The sequence below is a fragment of the Procambarus clarkii genome, chromosome 1 (assembly GCF_040958095.1).
Source record: "Procambarus clarkii isolate CNS0578487 chromosome 1, FALCON_Pclarkii_2.0, whole genome shotgun sequence".
NCBI classification, from domain to species: Eukaryota; Metazoa; Arthropoda; class Malacostraca; order Decapoda; family Cambaridae; genus Procambarus; species Procambarus clarkii.
The window spans coordinates 41,628,506-41,649,949 of record NC_091150.1 but is presented as its reverse complement, the minus strand read 5'-3'; the positions used below and the strand labels follow the sequence as shown (position 1 = coordinate 41,649,949).

Sequence of the window (21,444 nt, the reverse complement as noted above, 5' to 3'; positions counted from 1 at the left end):
ATACACCCATTAGCTCCTAACCACACATCACCAATTAGCACAGTGGTCTTCGTTAACCACCACCAATTAGCACAGTGGTCTACGTTACGCTCGAGAGGATGACGGGGGGCTGCTTTACACGCCCCCCCCCCTCCCCCAACACTCGTAGCACAGTGGCCTACGTCATCGACTCAAAATCCAGCATTCCGGGGGCTCGATATCTTCCCCCCGGGCGGGACAGAAATAGTTGAGCATGTTTCCTTTCACCTCATGCCTCTATTCACCTAAACGGTAGACTAGGTACCTCTCCCCACCCCACCACTCCCCGGAGTTAGTCAACTGTTGAGGGTGGCATCTTGGGGGAAGGTCAGTATTTTCCCCCCACTTATGGGGAGGGGGGGAAGCGCCCTTCATGCAGGCTTCCTGTCCCCTATAACGGAAACGCTATTCAAATACGAGACTTTCGGATAGGTCGATCTGTGGACTGCCTTATTTTATCGGTGTCGGTCCGTGGAATGGACTATTTTATCGCTATCGGTCCGTGGAATGGACTATTTTATCGCTATTGGTCCGCGGAATGGACTATTTTATCGCTATCGGTCCGTGGAATGGCCTATTTTATCGCTTTCGGTCCGTGGAATGGCCTATTTTATCGCTATCGGTCCGTGGAATGGCCTATTTTATCGCTATCGGTCCGTGGAATGGCCTATTTTATCGCTATCGGTTCGTGGCGCGGTTTATTTGACCTAAATCGATATATCTTGGTTCTCGGGGTTTCGATGTCAGACTAAAAGGCTGGATAAGTGTCAACAAAATATAGGAAAACTTACATCTCTATACCGAAATATATTTGTACAGTCTAAGGTTATATTATAATTGAGTAACGTGACAATGAGACAGGCATATATTTTACCGTCCTTTCCTGCCCGTCTCTCTCCTTGTCATACACACATCTCACACCTGTGTCTGTCTGTCTGTCTCTCCTCCCGTCACAGGTATGGTGTCCCGAGTCCAGCAGGGTAGCGGGTCCTTTACATGGTTCCTGGTGGTGGCCGTGTCGCTAGTGTTAGTGGCACGGGTCCAACCGTACCCTGGGTATGGCGAGCGACTTCGAAGTGCCCGGCGCTACCATGCCCAGCAGCAGCAGCAGCAGCAGCAGCAAGCCCTCGCCGACACCACCTCCCACGACGACTACCTCGACGACCCCGACGACGCCGACGACCTGGACTACTCTCAGCTCTACGAGTACAACACGCTCCTGCCCAAAAGAGAGCCGGAGTTCTACTCTTTTGACCAGGTAATGGGTGGTCGTAAAGCTTTTGTCGGTACGACTGGAGGTACTTTAAGCGTTGTCATTTGGTCCAAATATGTGCCTTTTGGCATTTTGTCCAAGTAGGTGCCTTTTGGCATTTTGTCCAAGTAGGTGCCTTTTGGCATTTTGTCCAAGTAGGTGCCTTTTGACATTTTGTCCAAGTAGGTGCCTTTTGGCATTTTGTCCAAGTAGGTGCCTTTTGGCATTTTGTCCAAGTAGGTGCCTTTTGGCATTTTGTCCAAGTAGGTGCCTTTTGACATTTTGTCCAAGTAGGTGCCTTTTGGCATTTTGTCCAAGTAGGTGCCTTTTGGCATTTTGTCCAGGCGCTGCCAGTTATGTCTGGATACTTAAAACGTTGTCGTTTTGATCTCGTAGGTGTCTGAAGCTTTGACGATATGACTGCATACTTTAAACCTTGTCATTTCGACCAGGTAGGTGCCTTAAGCCTTTGTTGTTATGACTGGGTAATTTAGACTTTATCAACCCGACCAGGTAGGTGCCTATAAAGCCTTACCCTTTGACTTTGATAGGAATGATTTAAGTTGTGACAGTTTCACCAGGTAGGTACTTTAAGCTCTGTCATGTTGAGCAGGTAGGTGCTCGAAACTTTATCTTCGACCAAGTAGATGAATCAAGCTCTGCCTTCGACCAAGTAGGCGCTTAAGTCTCTTTATGTCGACCAGGCGAGAGTCTAAATTATAATATTGTATCAACTAACTCATTTTCATCATTTCAGTGGTAAATAATCCGGAAAAAAGGGTCATAGCTTACTGTATATCTCATAGTCATCGTGTGAGGGGTAGTGGAAGCCTTACTCATCATGTGAGTGGTAGTGGAAGCCTTACTCATCATGTGAGTGGTAGTGGAAGCCTTACTCATCATGTGAGTGGTAGTGGAAGCCTTACTCATCATGTGAGTGGTAGTGGAAGCCTTACTCATCATGTGAGTGGTAGTGGAAGCCTTACTCATCGTATGAGTTACGGTAGTGGAAGCCCTACTCATCATGTGAGTGGTAGTGGAAACCTTACTCATCGTATGAGAGGTAGTGGATCCCAAAACCAGTGAGAGATGTTATATCATCACTCAGTGGGGGAAGTTATGTTGTAACTCAGTGGGAGAAGTTGTGACATCACTCAGTGGGAGAAGTTGTGACATCACTAAGTGGGTGAAGTTGTGACATCACTAAGTGGGTGAAGTTGTGACATCACTAAGTGGGTGAAGTTGTGACATCACTAAGTGGGTGAAGTTGTGACGTCCCACCGTTGGAGAATATCACCCATCATTGTCGTCACGTGTCACGGTACTGTCACCGTCCTTCTCAGTGACATCATTTGGTGGACACACGTCCATCTTAAAGCAAAGGAAGCAAGAAAACAGCACTCAAATATTATTGCCTTCAGAAATCGTTCGAGGCTTCAACTTTTGCATCCGGCCAGGGTTTAAGAAACAAATTCCCTCCTAAGGCAGCATCATGGGAGATGAAAGGATGCCAGGAGGCTAAGAAGAGGATGCTGGATGCTGAAATACCTCCCGAGGAATGGTAAAGTTACCCCGAGAATGGAAGTCGAGGCCCCACTTGGCCCCTAAGACGATACCTTGGTGGCTTTTCACTGTGGCTCTTTCAGTGTCTTCTATCTGATGTAAAATTCGGTTTCATTATTGAACACTGTAGGCTGATATTCTCTCTCTCTCTTTCTCTCTCTCTCTCTTTCTCTCTCTCTCTCTCTCTCTCTCTCTCTCTCTCTCTCTCTCTCTCTCTCTCTCTCTCTCTCTCTCTCTCTCTCTCTCTCTCTCTCTCTCTCTCTCTCTCTCCTCTCCTTCTCTCTCTCCTTCTCTCTCTCTCTCTCTCTCTCTCTCTCTCTCTCTCTCTCTCTCTCTCTCTCTCTCTCTCTCTCTCTCTCTCTCTCTCTCTCTCTCTCTCCTTCTCTCTCCTTCTCTCTCTCTCTCTCTCTCTCTCTCTCTCTCTCTCTCTCTCTCTCTCTCTCTCTCTCTCTCTCTCTCTCTCTCTCTCTCTCTCCTTCTCTCTCCTTCTCTCTCTCTCTCTCTCTCTCTCTCTCTCTCTCTCTCTCTCTCTCTCTCTCTCTCTCTCTCTCTCTCTCTCTCTCTCTCTCTCTCTCTCTCTCTCTTTTTCAGTGAGAAATATTACACAAGAGATATTAACAGTGAGAAATATCACACAAGAAATATTAGCAGGAGGGAGTTATCACATTAAATATATTCATAGACAATTGAAAAGCTACACATTTAAATAAAAAAATCATTAATTTACTATAATCTGTTTGGTATATAATTTCCTCCATCTGTGAGTCGAAAATTGAGCACGAAATTGCCGAATAAATGATACAAAAGCAGTAAACGTGTATATAAATAATACATAAATACAAAGGCCAGGGTGCATACACCAGCTAGGTCAATAATCCTAAAGCGCAGATCATACAAGTTACCTAACGAACGCCCGTCACGAAATCTAGTGATTCAACAAGACTGACATCACAGCGATGGGGGGTTTAAGGTTTAAGGGGGGTTTCGGACGATGGGGGGGGTTTAAGGTTAGGTTTGTTGTGTATTTTGTAAGGAGCTGCTGACAACATAGTCTACAGGTATACTGTCTATTGTGGGGTAGTCTTATTGTGCATTGTACACTGTACACTGTGCATTGTGGCTGGTTGTGAAGGTGGTCCGCTCTTTCTAGGTCTTTAAAGTGACCACGTGTTTAAAGGTCTTGCGAGAAAGTGGTCTGTTGTTTAAAGGTCTTGGGAGAAAGTGGTCTGTTGTTTAAAGGTCTTGGGAGAAAGTGGTCTGTTGTTTAAAGGTCTTGGGAGAAAGTGGTCTGTTGTTTAAAGGTCTTGGGAGAAAGTGGTCTGTTGTTTAAAGGTCTTGGGAGAAAGTGGTCTGTGGTTTAAAGGTCTTGGGAGAAAGTGGTCTGTTGTTTAAAGGTCTTGGGAGAAAGTGGTCTGTTGTTTAAAGGTCTTGGGAGAAAGTGGTCTGTGGTTTAAAGGTCTTGGGAGAAAGTGGTCTGTTGTTTAAAGGTCTTGGGAGAAAGTGGTCTGTTGTTTAAAGGTCTTGGGAGAAAGTGGTCACATGTTTAAGAATGTTTGGGGCTAATCGCAAACATTCAAACGATAAACATAAGTAATGAACATTAGTCATGTCTGTTTACCCTCACATGTCTCCTCCTCCTCCTTTCCCTCTTTCTCCTCCCCCTCTTTCTCCTCCCCTCTTCCTCCTCCCCCTCTTTCTCCTCCCCCTCTTTCTCCTCCCCCCCTCTTACCTTCCCCTATTTATTTGGACTGACTTCATTAGCATAATAGGGTCAGCCAGCATTTTAACAGTGGTATGGAGGCCTCCACGGAGCTAAGGGTTGTGGAGGATGACGAATGGGATGGAGGAGAAGTGTGTGGAGAGGAGTAGGATGGATTTGGGGAAGGATAGGTACTGGGAGTTGTGGATAGGGAGGAGCGAAGGGATAGGATGGTTGAGGGAGTCACAAGTGTTGACATTCATATTCGCTCCTCCACTCAAAAAAAATATATGAACGTGGGTGACATGATTTGTCACGTCCTGACGTAGTTGTATTCAGCTAGTTGTGCTTGTGCAGGGGTTGAGCTCTGGCTCTTCGGTCCCGCCTCTCGACTGTCAATCAACAGGTGTACAGGTTCCTGAGCCTACTGGGCTCAATCATATCTACATTTGAAACTGTGTGTGGATTCACTCTCTGTATCCGGCCCCGCTCCCTGTAACCCGGGCCGCTCCCTGTACCCCCGGCCCGCTCCCTGTACTCGGCCCGCTCCCTGTACTCGGCCCGCTCCCTGCAACCCGAATGCTAACGAAGACAACACCCAGCAGAGCCCCTCTGGGACAGACGCCGACACCGTTGCCAACCTGCAGCACCAAAGTACCGTTGTGTGGTAATGAGCAGCGGCACGCGGGAACCATTAGTGTCTGGTGAGAGTGATGTGGTCACACTGCCCGGGGGCCAAAAGTGCAGCTCAAGAGACTTAAGTGGTAGTGCCAACAGGTGCCGTTGTTTTAGTAGTCTACCGTTACCTGTGAGCCATCGTGTACCGTTGTTTAATAGTTTCCCGTTACCTGTGAGCCATCGTGTACCGTTGTTTAATAGTTTCCCGTTACATGTGAGGCATCGTGTACCGTTGTTTAGTAGTCTACCGTTACCTGTCAGGCATCGTGTACCGTTGTTTAATAGTTTCCCGTTACATGTGAGGCATCGTGTACCGTTGTTTAGTTGTCTACCGTTACCTGTGAGGCATCGTGTACTGGTGTACCGGTGAGAGAGTACCTTAAGTAACGCTTCATAAGATAGGACAAAGTGAAGCAATATCTTAACTCTGTACCTGATTTAACAGCCTCTTAAATGGTCTTTGTACAACTGTAATTGTTCTAACGGAGGTATCTCACCTAACTTGGTCATTTCACCTACTCTAACTTAGCCTAACTTAGTCATTTCACCTCTTCTAACTGAGCCTAACTTAGTCATTTCACCTATTCTAACTTAGCCTAACTTGGTCATTTCACCTATTTTAACTTAGCCTAACTTGGTCATTTCACCTATTTTAACTTAGCCTAACTTGGTCATTTCACTTGCTCTAACTTAACCTAGTCTAACCTAGTCATCTTACCTAACCTAACCTATTATTACATCACGTGAAAACATAATCGTATGCGCTTTGCAGATAGCAACAGCTTGTACGACCACGGTGTGAAGATAGAGTTGATCTGTCACTGAAACTGCCGACAGATGACGTCACTTCCTTCTTTTTGTTCTATCTGGTCATTCCATCAGTTCACTTATTTTTTCATCAGTTCATTCATTTTATACATTTATTTACGAGAAAGTACATTGGCAGGCGATGAGTCACAATCAAGTCAATCGACTTGAGAATGGTCCAGGACGGACCGAAACGTCGTCGTCCCTTCACCTCCTAGAGTGGGGTCTGATCAACATACTCAAGTCGATTGTCGACTTGAGAATGGTCCAGGACGGACCGAAACGTCGTCGTCCCTTCACCTCCTAGAGTGGGGTCTGATCAACATACTCAAGTCGATTGTCGACTTGAGAATGGTCCAGGACGGACCGAAACGTCGTCGTCCCTTCACCTCCTAGAGTGGGGTCTGATCAACATACTCAAGTCGATTGTCGACTTGAGAATGGTCCAGGACGGACCGAAACGTCGTCGTCCCTTCACCTCCTAGTGTGTGGTCTGGTCAACATACTCAAGTCGATTGTCGACTTGAGAATGGTCCAGGACGGACCGAAACGTCGTCGTCCCTTCACCTCCTAGTGTGGGGTCTGATCAACATACTCAAGTCGATTGTCGACTTGAGAATGGTCCAGGACGGACCGAAACGTCGTCGTCCCTTCACCTTCAAGTGTGTGGTCTGGTCAAAGTACATTGGGTTTGTAAGAGTACATAGCATTGGTTATTTCCTTCATTCCTACGAGCCGAAACGTAACTCTATCAGTTCATTCATTCCTTCATTCATTCCTTCATTCATTCCTTCATTCACGCCATCGGCTCGTTCATTTCGCTAAATCAGTTCTTTCAATTCCCCCCTTCATTGGCTCCAATTAGTTCCTCGAATCACCATGGCGGGGCGCAGTATGATAGTTTGATCACTCCCTTAACGCCAGGGATTAGCGGAGTCGTCGCGGGGAACGACTGTATTGTCGTTCTAATGGCGCCCCGCGACACGTAAGGAGAGTTTGTGAATACGGTCGTTAAACGCGACTGAGTTCGGCACTCTGGGGGTGACACTCAATTCATGGTGGTCTTTCAGACTATTGTGGTCTTATTTCGGTTTTAGTTTTTTTTTTGCGGTGTGTTTCTTTGTGAAGTTTATTTGTGTGTGTATTCACCTAGTTGTGTTTGCGGGGGTTGAGCTTTGCTCTTTCGGCCCGCCTCTCAACTGTCAATCAACTGTTTACTAACTACTTTTTTTTCCCCACACCACACACACACACACACACCAGGAAGCAGCCCGTGACAGCTGACTAACTCCCAGGTACCTATTTACTGCTAGGTAACAGGGGCATTCAGGGTGAAAGAAACTTTGCCCATTTGTTTCTGCCTCGTGCGGGAATCGAACCCGCGCCACAGAATTACGAATCCTGCGCGCTATCCACCAGGCTACCAGGCCCCCACCCCCCTGTGTACTCACCTAGTTGTACTCACCTAGTTGTACTCACCTAGTTGTGTTTGCGGGGGTTGAGCTCTGGCTCTTTGGTCCTGCCTCTCAACCGTCAATCAACAGGTGTACAGATTCCTGAGCCTATCGGGCTTTGTCATATCTACACTTGAAACTGTGTATGGAGTCAGCCTCCACCACATCACTTCCTAATGCATTCCATTTGTCAACCACTCTGACACTAAAAAAGTTCTTTCTAATATCTCTGTGGCTCATTTGGGCACTCAGTTTCCACCTGTGTCCCCTTGTGCGTGTTCCCCTTGTGTTAAATAGACTGTCTTTATCTACCCTATCAATTCCCTTCAGAATCTTGAATGTGGTGATCATGTCCCCCCTAACTCTTCTGTCTTCCAGCGAAGTGAGATTTAATTCCCGTAGTCTCTCCTCGTAGCTCATACCTCTCAGCTCGGGTGCTTGTCTGGTGGCAAACCTTTGAACCTTTTCCAGTTTAGTCTTATCCTTGACTAGATATGGACTCCATGCTGGGGCTGCATACTCCAGGATTGGCCTGACATATGTGGTATACAAAGTTCTGAATGATTCTTTACACAAGTTTCTGAATGCCGTTCTTATGTTGGCTAGCCTGGCATATGCCGCTGATGTTATCCTCTTGATATATGCTGTGTGTGTGTATGTGTGTTGTGTGTATGTGTGTTGTGTGTGTGTATGTGTGTCCCTTGGCCGTGTCTCCACCTGTATCACGTAACACACCAGGTGATACATATATATATATATATATATATATATATATATATATATATATATATATATATATATATATATATATATATATATATAATATATATATACATATACACACAGATTAACACCTTCCAAGACCCTAAATAAAATTAAGCAAAGTTTCTACTTCATAATGACATTATTACATTTTTTTCTCAAAATCTCATTTCATCCGGATATCATAATAGCATGATGTGGCAGTTAGAGAGTTTGGGGGCAGTACGGTAGGCTCGAACTGCCGCCTATGGCCTCAGCAGACAATAGCGCGTGTGTCTGGGGACCCCAGAACTTGATCCAACCATTTGGCCCCAAAAAATCATCTCCCTCTCATGTCTCCCTGAACTCCTTAATGAACACATTGTTCATTTCAATGAACACATTGTTCATTAAGCTATTGATTAAGGATATATGATGAACAAGAGTGTTCAAGGCTGAACAAGAACATGTCCCCCCTCCCCAGAGAACAAGGTTCAGCACGGTGGGGAGGGGGGGGGTGTTGTTATATCGTCCAATAAGCAGTGTTTACGGTGGAGTAACTAGCAGCTAAACTACCCTTTGGGTCAATATAGTGTCACAAGCTACGGCCTACACTATCGACAATCTCTTTACGTCAAGGGCGTGATGGACCCATACTGGACCGGGGCTCAGCTAGGCGGCCCAAGTATGTGGACCGGGGCTCATAATTGTAGTTCTTATGTCCCATGTTCTGTTGAAGAGCATTATGTTGTACACCTGCAACACAGGTGTACACTACCAACAAACCTGTACACCAGCAACTCAAGGGGTAAGAACGAGTATTGGCGTTTCCACTGAAACAAGCAATTAGGACCAGTGGCTTAAACCAGTGACACAGCTAAGTGGGTCATTTAGTGGTCTGACACCTAAGTATCCCACTTAGTTGTGTCAGAAAACATTATATAACATGAATCACGTGGTTTCAGAGCTATTATATGTGTATAAATACATAAGAGTTGATAAGTGAGACAACTTAGTTAATTGAATAACACAAGAATACAGATCACTGAAGAAAATACACACAAGGTGTAGTGTATAAGAATACAGATATTCTAAACTACAATCGACGATGTATTGCTGCAGTAGATCATACATACCGAGTAGGTATGACATATCATATCTTATCACACTAAAGTATGCCATACATTAACATACTTAGAGAGAGGAAAGGATTTTCATCTACACAAAACTACTCAGCCTCCAATATATATTCCTAACTGCTCCATTTAACCGTCTCCTCTCTCTCTCTCTCTCTCTCTCCTCAACGACAGGCGGAAGACAGCACTAAGAATCTGCAACAGATCCTCCGGTCGTTTCGCCCTGTCGTGGGAGGAACGACGCCCTCAGACCGAGTCATGCCCTGGAGAGAGATGGAGGAAGCCACGATGGAGGACTCCTCCAGGGGGCGATTAGATCCTGTTGACAGAGTTCCCTCCTCCGGTGCGCGCCTTACTCAGCTCACTTTCAGTGAACCCAAGCAAAAGAGAGGTGAGTTATGGTGAAGAATATTGTGTTAAGACACCATTACCCCGCAGACCAGAGAGTAGGCGAGCCAATCGTAAAAATCCTGGATGGGCACCGGGCCTCTAGAACTTCCAAGGGAATTCGGTAGAGAGTTCATGATTGGTTGGCTTGTCCTATCGTGGTGAATGGTCATCCTAAAGCCTCAAAATGATGTTCTCATTGATATATCATGCCAGTGCTATATATATATATATATATATATATATATATATATATATATATATATATATATATATATATATATATATATATATATATATATATATATATATGCCAGTTATAGTGTTATTATTTAATGTTCTATTTCTTTTGTTTTTGTATTTTGCAGAAGCCATCTGGCCGTGTGTACTGTGGGTGAAGTTCTGTCCCCTGGGGTGACCAGCTGAGTCACCTGTCCCCTGGGGTGACCAGCTGAGCCACCTGTCCCCTGGGGTGACCAGCTGAGTCACCTGTCCCCTGGGGTGACCAGCTGAGCCACCTGTCCCCTGGGGTGACCAGCTGAGTCACCTGTCCTCTGGGGTGACCAGCTGAGCCACCTGTCCCCTGGGGTGACCAGCTGAGCCACCTGTCCCCTGGGGTGACCAGCTGAGTCACCTGTCCTCTGGGGTGACCAGCTGAGCCACCTGTCCCCTGGGGTGACCAGCTGAGCCACCTGTCTCCTGGGGTGACCAGCTGAGTCACCTGTCCCCTGGGGTGACCAGCTGAGTCACCTGTCCTCTGGGGTGACCAGCTGAGTCACCTGTCCTCTGGGGTGACCAGCTGAGTCACCTGTCCTCTGGGGTGACCAGCTGAGTCACCTGTCCTCTGGGGTGACCAGCTGAGCCACCTGTCCCCTGGGGTGACCAACTGAGCCACCTGTCTCCTGGGGTGACCAGCTGAGTCACCTGTCCTCTGGGGTGACCAGCTGAGTCACCTGTCCCCTGGGGTGACCAGCTGAGTCACCTGTCCCCTGGGGTGACCAGCTGAGTCACCTGTCCCCTGGGGTGACCAGCTGAGCCACCTGTCACCTGAGGTGACCAGCTGAACCACCTGTCCCGTGAGGTGACCAGCTGAGCCACCTGTCCCCTGGGGTGACCAGCTGAACCACCTGTCCCCTGGGGTGACCAGCTGAGCCACCTGTCTCCCTGGGGTCATCAGCTGAGCACCTGAGCTACCTAATTCTAGCAAATACAGTCCTCTTCTTCCTTCGAGATAACCCTCCTACCTTAAAGCAACTCCTCTTTTCCCTTACGATAACCCATCTACCCTTACGACAACCTCTCCTCCCCTTCAGATAAACCCACTGCTCTTAAGACTACCTTTTTTCCTTAAAGATAACCTCTTCTCACCTTAAGAAAACCCTTTCTTACCTTAAGATAACCTTTCCTTAAGACAGCCTCCCCCCCCTTCTCCCCTAAAGACAACTCTTCAGGGGAGAATTGTCTCTCCCCCCCCCCCCTCCCTTTAAGACACTCCTTACTTCCCCTAAGATAACTCATTTTTTCCTTAAGAAAACCTCTTCTTCCCTTAACATAACACTTTTGCCCTTAAGACAACCCCCTAAGACAACCATCCATCACCCAACGTGTCTTGCCCGTAAAACAAATCCTCGTCCAAGATTCCAGAGCTGTATATAGTCACAAGATAAGAATGGGCAGCAGCATCACCTATCCCAATATTTATTTGTCTGGAATTTAAACATTTCCTATCACCAGTATGTATAAATCTCTATTTTTAATAAAACAGCTACGAAATTATTGACGTCTTTATCTTCTGTTCAATAGGCAAACCTGAGACGTTGGAAGAGGGGGTAACTGAAGGGTTTTTTTTTTTGGCTTTTTTTTCATAGTTGGAGCGAAGGTGATGTGTTGAACATCACGTTTAACACATCAACTTTCAGCAATAAACTGAACATGAAAACATTCAGTTTATTGCTGATGACTCGAATGCCTATCTTCTTGGCGGCCCGGTAGATGATGGAGGCAGTTATTGGTGGTGTTGCCCTTCCGGTTACATCAAGAACAAGGTCTTATTGCATGTATGGGGAGAAAGAAGAGCTCCCCTTCCGGTCACATCAAGAACAAGGTCTTATTGCATGTATGGGGAGAAAGAAGAGCTCCCCTTCCGGTCACATCAAGAACAGGACACTACTGTATTTTGGAGAGGTGGGAGAGAGGTGAGGTGGCCTGGGGGACCACATATCTGGTTCGATTAACTACCACTGCTTCAGTAGTTGGACCCTCTGCTGCTGCTGCTGCTGCTGACCTTCTGATTAGGTCACTGCTGAATGTGTTGCTTAGTTCAGAGCTTAGTTTCTGTTGACTGCTTGTCATGTCGCGGTCTTATGTCCCCCCGTCGACTTCCTGTGGTTCTGTGTGTCTCTCTCTCTTCCTCCTTCACCTCCTGTGATCTGTGTGTCCCCTCGCCGATTGATTGATTGATTGATGAAGATTAAGCCACCCAAGAGGTGGCACGGGCATGAATAGCCCGTAAGTGGTGGCTCTTTCGAGCCATTACCAGTATCAAAAGATGATACTGGAGATCTGTGGAGGCGCAACTGCACCCTGCGTGACGGGAGATGTCTCCCGTACCAAGTGGTCGTCCCCTCGCCCCTAAGTGCCTCTACTTATCTACCTAGTAGTACTTCCCTAACAGTGTCTCCGGGGGGATTGATTGATGAAGATTAAGCCACCCAAGAGGTGGCACGGGCATGAATAGCCCGTAAGTGGTGGCCCTTTCGAGCCATTACCAGTATCAAAAGATGATACTGGAGATCTGTGGAGGCGCAACTGCACCCTGCGTGACGGGAGATGTCTCCCGGACCAAGTGGTGACCAAATGGTCTCCGGGGGGAGTGAGGTCTGGCCTTTTATACCCCGCCTACTGGCTTTCTTGTAACTGTTGCATTACAAGTGAATTAATTGTAATGAACTATTCTGACGTTTAAATTTTTGGCCGAATCTGGCCCTTAAAGTTGTGGATGGAGGTGGCTTTCACAACTTCTTTCGGTGCAATTCACTTGTTAATTTCCCATACTACTCGTACTACCCATACGGGTATTTCCTTACATCCCTTCGACTTATTTGTAATTTCATCTTCCACAAGTGTCCTCTTGTCCAACTTTCTCTCAATTTGGAGATTTTAACTTTGTTTCCAGGATTTCATCAGGAGGCTTGGTCAGAGACCGGGCCGCGGGGACCTTGACCTCCCGGAATCACCGCAAGGTAACCCTTTACTTATTGCTCACAATATCTTGCATGTTGTGATCATTATCTAGTTCACCCAGGTGTTTTCTTGCCTTTTCAACAGTGACGACAATGTCATCCACTGTTTCTTCCAGCCTTTCATCTCACCACCTTGGTCTCCATGCTATTTTGCTGCTAAAAGACCTCCTGAGATATTTTTGTTGAGTTCCTCACATACATTATTATAATTTTCTGTGAGAATTCCACTTTATCTCCTCAGTCTGAGGACATGGTCACGCGCTGATGTTTTCAGCTTTATATGGCTACAGAACAGCTTTGGCACGTCCTTGGCTCTTGCAGCAACGTCATTTTCAAACCGCCTCTCAGCTTCTCTCCTAACTCGGATGTATTCATTTCTGGTTTTCTTTAGTATCTCTTCTTTATCGTTTTCTTCTCCTAGTTCTCTGTACTTTTTAATCCTTTTTTGTTTTTACTTTTCTTTAGCTTTACTGCATCGCCGAGTGGACCAGGGCTTTACTTTTCTGATCTTGAGAGTTATATGAACTACGTCGTTGTATCAGCACATTTACCAGCAATGAATGACATCATCTCATATGATGTCTCATCTTCCATTTCTCTTTCAAACTGGATATGATGCAGAATATCCTGTGAGCGATGTCTCTGACCCTACCCCCCCCTCCCCTACCCCTTCACCGCCTCTGGACTGTGTCTCATTCCTCACCACTCCTCCTGTAGACTGTGTCTCACGCCTCAGCTCATAACCTGTTCGCTGAGTCGGCCTGAGAATCAATCACCTGAGAAGGGTGATTGATTGATTGATAAAGATTAAGCCACCCAAGAGGTGGCACGGGCATGAATAGCCCGTAACTGAGAAGGGATGCTTCTAGTAAATATATTACCAACCTTATCGTCGCTACCTTCTCCTCCTCACCCGTCAAGGTAGACGCCAGACTCTCTCTAATGTGATCGACTTGAGAATGGTCCAGGACTGACCGAAACGTCGTCGTCCCTTCACCTTCTAGTGTGCGGTCTGGTCTACTTACTTTAGCCACGTTAATGTGACTCATCGCCTGCACTCTCTCTAATATTAGTATATTACTCACTCATACTAATACTAATCACCTTACTTATGCTTATATTAATCACTTACTCCTGTTAACATTAATCACCCCTAATCTTCCCCCAACAGCCACAGGATGCAACGGTTGCAAATACTAACAAACTAACCTTACAGATCATTGAATGTTGACGTGTATGTTAATGCTTTAAAGGTTAACAACCACTAAGCTTTTTTTTTCCAGGGGCTTATACTAACAGCAGTAACTATCGGATTAACGTTACCTGCCGCCGGCAACTACGACCGTTAAGAGGACTAACAAGGTCATTCTTTATCATTGCAGTTATGTGTCACTTCAAAATCTGCAACTTGGGGCGTCGGCGTCGGGCTCGGCAATCAAGCCCACTTCAGGGCTGGCTCTCTTAACTACTGCCTCGTTCCCACCATTTCCCAACGCCTAGTAACGTCACTAACAAGCCATGGCTAACGCAGAACATTATCGCCTCTTACCTGTCACAGTTGCACTAACCGAGTCTGTAAACTACTGCCTCTAACAACGGCTAAACAGCTCTCTTAACAACCAATGGTAACTGTAATTAGTGAAGACTTTCAGACTTACAACTAGACCGTAATCACCCAAATTTATGTCAATGAATTAACTGCTGGTTTGTCATTAATCACCCCCCCCCCCCTCCAGCTGGTGTCAATACGACCACAATATTATGTACTAAACGAAGGCTCAACATATATATATGTCTATGTCTATGTCTTGGCGTCTGTGTCGTGGTGCCTGTGTTTTAATGTACCCCCATGTTTTGATGGCTATGTCTAGGTACCTCTGTCTAGGAAACTGCCTTTGTACCTATGTCTTCAGGCTTATGTCTTTATACTCATGTCTGGAGGCCTATGTCTTGGTTCCTATGTCTTGGTACCTATGTCTTGGTACCTATGTCTTGAGGCCTATGAATGAAATATCTTCCCAAGATTAAAATAAATCGGAGATTAATCAGTAAGTCTTTTTACATATCATACAATTAATCCTCTGGGATATTAAAATGGGATTACATCCTTGAAGACGTCCTGTAGAGGTGACTGTCATGACAGAAATGTGATGATGTCCTAACGTGACACGTCAGCAAAGGAGCTGACAACATGACAAGTGCTAAAATGTTGTCATATGACATGTGATAACAGGTAAACATATATTGAAGTGTTGACAGATAACATATATGGTGACAAAGGCCAACAGATGACATAGTGTTGTTGGAGTACACAAAGGGTGTCTATTAAATTGTTCGGCGCTTCCCAGGATAACCTTTCAGCCTGATTTTTTTCATCTTCTGATTCACTGGTTGATACCTGGTTGATGGGGTTCTGAGAGTTCTTCTACTCCCCAAGCCCGGCCCGAGGCCAGGCTTGACTTGTGAGAGTTTGGTCCACCAGGCTGTTGCTTGGAGCGGCCCGCAGGCCCACATACCCGCCACAGCCCGGTTGGTCCGGCACCTCTTGGAGGAATAAATCTAGTTTCCTCTTGAAAATGTCCACGGTTGTTCCGGCAATATTTCTTATGCTTGCTGGGAGGACGTTGAACAACCGCGGACCTCTGATGTTTATACAGTGTTCTCTGATTGTGCCTATGGCACCTCTGCTCTTCACTGAAGTGAAGAGTTAAACTCTTCAGAGTTAAAGAGTGAAGAGTTAAACTCTTCGCTCTTCACTTAAAGTGAAGAGTTGGCCACGACCCCTCCACACTTCCTTCATCTGAGTTAATGAATAATGAAGAACATTTACGCTTAAGAACCAATAAAAAAAAGAGAAGGGTCACGAATAAATGATGAGAATAAAGGATAAAAATAATGGAATGGATAACCATAAAGAATAAATAATAAAGATAAGAATAAGGGGTAGAGGATTAAAAATATTGATCTAGATATGTGATTAAACAGTAAGATAACATAATGTTACTAATCATAATAGTAACATAACTACATAAATGAACCGAACAATAGCATAACAAAACACAATAAAACGCAACAAAAACATAACAAAACACAATAAAATACAACAAAAACATAACAAAACACAATAAAACACAACAAAAACATAACAAAACACAATAAAACACAACAAAAACATAACAAAACACAATAAAACACAACAAAAACATAACAAAACACAATAAAATACAACAAAAACATAACAAAACACAATAAAACACAACAAAAACATAACAAAACACAATAAAACACAACAAAAACATAACAAAACACAATAAAACACAACAAAAACAAAACAAAACACAATAAAACACAACAAAAACATAACAAAACACAATAAAACACAACAAAAACATAACAAAACACAATAAAACACAACAAAAACATAACAAAACACAATAAAACGCAACAAAAACATAACAAAACACAATAAAACACAACAAAAACATAACAAAACACAATAAAACACAACAAAAACATAACAAAACACAATAAAACACAACAAAAACATAACAAAACACAATAAAACACAACAAAAACAAAACAAAACACAATAAAACACAACAAAAACATAACAAAACACAATAAAACACAACAAAAACAAAACAAAACACAATAAAACACAACAAAAACATAACAAAACACAATAAAACGCAACAAAAACATAACAAAACACAATAAAACACAACAAAAACATAACAAAACACAATAAAACACAACAAAAACATAACAAAACACAATAAAACACAACAAAAACATAACAAAACACAATAAAACGCAACAAAAACATAACAAAACACAATAAAACACAACAAAAACATAACAAAACACAATAAAACACCGATAACACAACAAAAACATAACAAAACATTAAAAAAAAACACAATAACACACTAACCAGATGCCGGATGTCAGCCTACCGGGATATGCCCTTTAGACACTTTCGAAAATATATGCATAGACTTAACAATTGACAGGAAGGCTCAACAGTGCTGGCAATTGACGGCTTTATACCCTTGAGACAGAGCGACTGTCAACAGGCATCAGCTCGTTACTGTTGGTATATGACGGTTGTGTTCAGTTGAGGTGATAACCGGTTGGATATCATCGTAAAACCAGAGTCCGGTACAATATCGACACGTACATTACGTCACCACGTGCATGGAAGATCAATAATACGTCACAACGTGCATGGAAGATCAATAATACGTCACCACGTGCATGGAAGATCAATAATACGTCACAACGTGCATGGAAGATCAATAATACGTCACCACGTGCATGGAAGATCAATAATACGTCACAACGTGCATGGAAGATCAATAATACGTCACCACGTGCATGGAAGATCAATAATACGTCACAACGTGCATGGAAGATCAATAATACGTCACCACGTGCATAGAAGATCAATAATACGTCACAACGTGCATGGAACATCATTAATACGTCACAAATTACACATAAGGTTAATCCCATATCACAAAGGGCAGGATAGCAACTTATATTATCCTTAAATGAAAGTACCTAAAGTAACGATGAGGTCAAATATAGACGCGATGAACCAACAGAAAGTAGATTTTTATATTATTGAATTTGGACGAACCCGCAAACGTTTTTGTCTATTGATGTTACTAATCTAACCTAATCTAAACCAACCTAAACTAATCTAACGTAATCTAATCTAACCTAACCTAACGTAACCTAATCTAACCTAACCTTCCCTTACCTAACCCAACCTAACCTAACCTAATCTAATCTAATCTAACCTAACCTAACGTAATATTGGTGAGGCGCTGGTGACTGATTGGCTGGAAACTGCTACTCCGAAAGCAGTCATTCCAGGAAGCGTTAATCAACGAACCGTTACTCCAGCAGCCGTTATTCCAGCAACCGTTACACAAGCAACCGTTACTCAAGCGACCGTTACACAAGCGACCGTTACCACTGACCTCAATACTGGATAATCTCACAATTCAACAATCTCTGCCATTTACAAAATTAACTCATCAGTTATAGGTTCTGTAGCGAAATGTCCTAAATATTAATTTGATGCATTTGTTTAAATAATTTAATTGTAATAATTGGCTACAAATAGCTAATTATAAAATAGGTTAATACTGTACTATTTGTTTTACAGGACATTGCAAAGGCAACACTGAATAGCAAACCAAATAGCTTTAATTATATTTTATTAAAAAATATCCTTGAAAAAGTTAAAAAGGTTTAACTATGTGAGAACCTAACCAATTTTATAATAATAATAATAATAATAATAATTTTAATTATAATAATAATATTAATAATACACAGAGAAATTATATTATCGTGATATATTAATGAGGAAATTCTCATTGAAATTATAAATGAGATAAAGAGATTTATCTGTGCATTGAAGGCGGAGCGTCAGAGGTAGAATTACAGAGCCAGAGTGCAAGGGGGAGTGTGTGAAACTCCTGGTTCAGCTACAGTGAAAGCCTCGGGAAGCCTAGTGGGTGCAGTAGTACCGCCAGGAGACAATTCTTTTGACCATATCGTGGCGTAATCGATTAGAGCTATGTATCTGAGAATACCCATCGAGTAGTTTCGAACCCTCATCACAGCTCTTGTGGATTTGTTCAATAATAATAATATGCTGACAATTGATAGCCTAAGATTGACGTTTATGTGTATAATATTTTGAGTGTTCAATAAAAACTCCTGCAAAAATTACGATTTTCTTAATGACGGCCTTAAATTGTGACGGTTTTAACCCTTTCTGACCAAGAAGGACTATAACATAGAGTCCAGCACTTTCAGGCCGAGGACAACTCGAGCCAAGGAGGTCTCTAGTCAAGAGCGACCTCGACCAAGAGCCCGGCAAAGAGTCCTCCTGGCTATGGAGGACCTTAATCTTCGTTTGGAAAATTCGATATTCATGTACTTACTGATTATTCAGAAAAATAATTTTCTATCGCAAGTACATTCGGAATCAGAAATTGTATTCAATTTATACAAATCAACTTATGAACAACTTTTACAAATCAACTTATGAACAACTTTATACAAATCAACTTATGAAGAACTTATACAAATCAACTTATAAGTAACTTATACAAATCAACTAATGAATATCTTATACAAATCAACTTACAGAAATCAACTTATGAACAACTTACACAAATCGTAATACTGACCTGACTAAACAGACAGCTGTCTAAATCAAACTTGCCTTTTTGACACAGAGCGAGTAACATTTAGATTAGAATTTGAAAGACGATAGATAGATAGATATAATAGGAACTTACATATTACAATTAATGAGGCTGCCAACGTACAGCTCTCTGTAACAGGTCCATAATAACGTTACTCATTGATGAGTAACGTTAACATTGACTGATGTTAGTAACGATAACATTGATTGATGTTAGAAAATAATTACATCACGTAATTATTTTCTAACATCAATCTAATCACCATACTACTGTATTGACCTATTTACCGCCCTGTAATGATCTGATTGATTGATTGATAAAGATTAAGCCACCCAAGAGGTGGCACGGGCATCAATAGCCCGTAAGTGGTACAAATTTTGTTCAGTAAAGTTATACAGTGTTGTAATGTTCTGTCATTCATATGATAACAAACCCATTATGACACAAAAATAATCGTCGTCCAGAGGTGAGGTGCGCGGCTTGGCAGTAACCCCAATTCCAGGGTTCGAATCCCTGCATTATTTCCAATTAATTTCCTCACAGATATCAATGTTATGCTTCTTGATATCGATGACCAGAGTTTATTCCCAATTGTTTCAATTATATGATAACTTGGAATTATGCTTGAAAATTATAGAGACAAACTCAAAACAAGTAGTTTCTCATAACTTGAGAAACACAAGTAATAAGCAGAAACACAAGTAATAAGCAGAAACACAAGTGACGGAGCAATAAAGAGAAATAACAGAAATACCTCAAAACACCTAAATAAGAGTCACTAAAATTAGAAAAATAAATTAAATAAATTTGCAAACTGGCAGAGGCCTTTGCCCCAGTGATCCACAGACGTCCCTATACTACCTAACATCTTATATTATTATAGCCCACAGAAGGCAGCCCTCGTAAGGAACAGCCCTACAGGTAAGGACGTGTTACCTACAGGTAACACGTGTTACCTGTACGTAACACGTGGTTACCGAAGGAATTTCTCGTAATTTCATTTACTGTATAGAATTTCTGTGCTCCGTTTTCTTTTAAAGTTGAAGGCGTTCAAATTCAGTGAGACTTGGTATTTTACAATGTAACTCAATATGTTAGGTACGGCGCCTTCAATCAGGTGATGCAGCTGCTGCTAGGAGTGTCCCAGTTCTCTATGGCTCCTACCGCTGAGAGTCCTGGCTCCTAGCGCTGAGCGTGAAACTGCTCCTATTTGCAGTTTTCAATTGCGACTTTTTATACCGAAAATATGCCAATTACTGAAAACAACGATAGGTCATATTTTACCCAAACCCCCCTGCAGTTTTTCAAAATAACTGAAATATCGGAAATTTGACTCCTAGCGTCATTTTTGAACCGAATTCTGGCTCTCTGCGCCTGTTTGCAGTTTCCAAATTCAACTTTTTATACCGAAAATATAAATTCCTGAAAGATTCCTGAAAACGGCGATGAGCCATATTTTACCCAAACCACCCTCCAGTTTTCAAAATATCTGAAATGTCGGAAATTTGACTCTTGAGGGTCATTTTTGAGCTGAATTCTGGCTCTCTGCACTTATTTGCAGTTTTCAATTACGACTTTTTATACCGAAAATATGCCAATTACTGAGAACGGCGATGGGTCATATTTTGCCCAAACCCCTCTGCAGTTTTCAAAATATATGAAATATCGGAAATTTGACTCTAGTAATTTATTAAAAATTTATTTTTAATCCTAATAATTCCTGATTCTAATAATTTATTAAATATGCAAGACAAGGGCACACCAATTTCTTTGCATTCTTCAAGAACTCTGACAAATACTTTTTTTCTGGCCCTGGGAACTTGGCTCTTGTAGATGCTGGGGGGGTGGAAGGGAGTTCCAACCCATGGCTCTCCCACGACATGTATAAAGCCCTTATTATATTATGTATTTTAATTCATCGACCTTAATGTCCATTAAGGTGGCATATTGTAATGTATTTGGGGCATAGTTGCCAACTACTCACACATCAAATACATATAGCTAATGCGTAGCGGGAATGGGCCAATTAAAATTGCGTTAACTGGTGGGAAATGGGTGGTAAATATTTACTTCCGAAGCAGTTCTAGGAAATAATGTTATTAATCAAATTGAATGTAAACTGGTAACACTGAGGTGAATTTCTGGGAACATTGGAGCCCTCTGGGGGCTCTTTTGGGGCCCCTTGAGGGCTCTTCTGGGGCCCTGGAACACTTCTGAGGCCCTGGGCTACTTCTGGA

General features: G+C 43.1%; 2 protein-coding genes across 3 annotated transcripts in view; both read left to right on the top strand.

Moving 5' to 3' along the window:
- LOC138350010 (uncharacterized) overlaps positions 1–15,025 on the top strand; it is a 60,659-nt gene extending 45,634 nt beyond the window's left edge. The window contains exons 2-4 of one of the 2 annotated variants that reach the window (XM_069300114.1): positions 975–1,276; positions 9,523–9,739; positions 14,360–15,025. In XM_069300114.1, the coding sequence (XP_069156215.1) occupies positions 977–1,276; positions 9,523–9,739; positions 14,360–14,442 (600 nt within the window). In that variant the 5' untranslated portion in view covers positions 975–976 and the 3' untranslated portion in view covers positions 14,443–15,025. Of the gene's footprint in view, positions 1–974; positions 1,277–9,522; positions 9,740–10,103; positions 11,513–14,359 lie in introns of those variants that run through there. The other variant, XM_069300155.1, reaches the window with a different exon arrangement.
- Positions 1–21,444, top strand: part of mRpL28 (mitochondrial ribosomal protein L28) — a 188,531-nt gene that overhangs the window by 39,812 nt on the left and 127,275 nt on the right. The gene's annotated exons all lie outside the window — the stretch shown is intronic.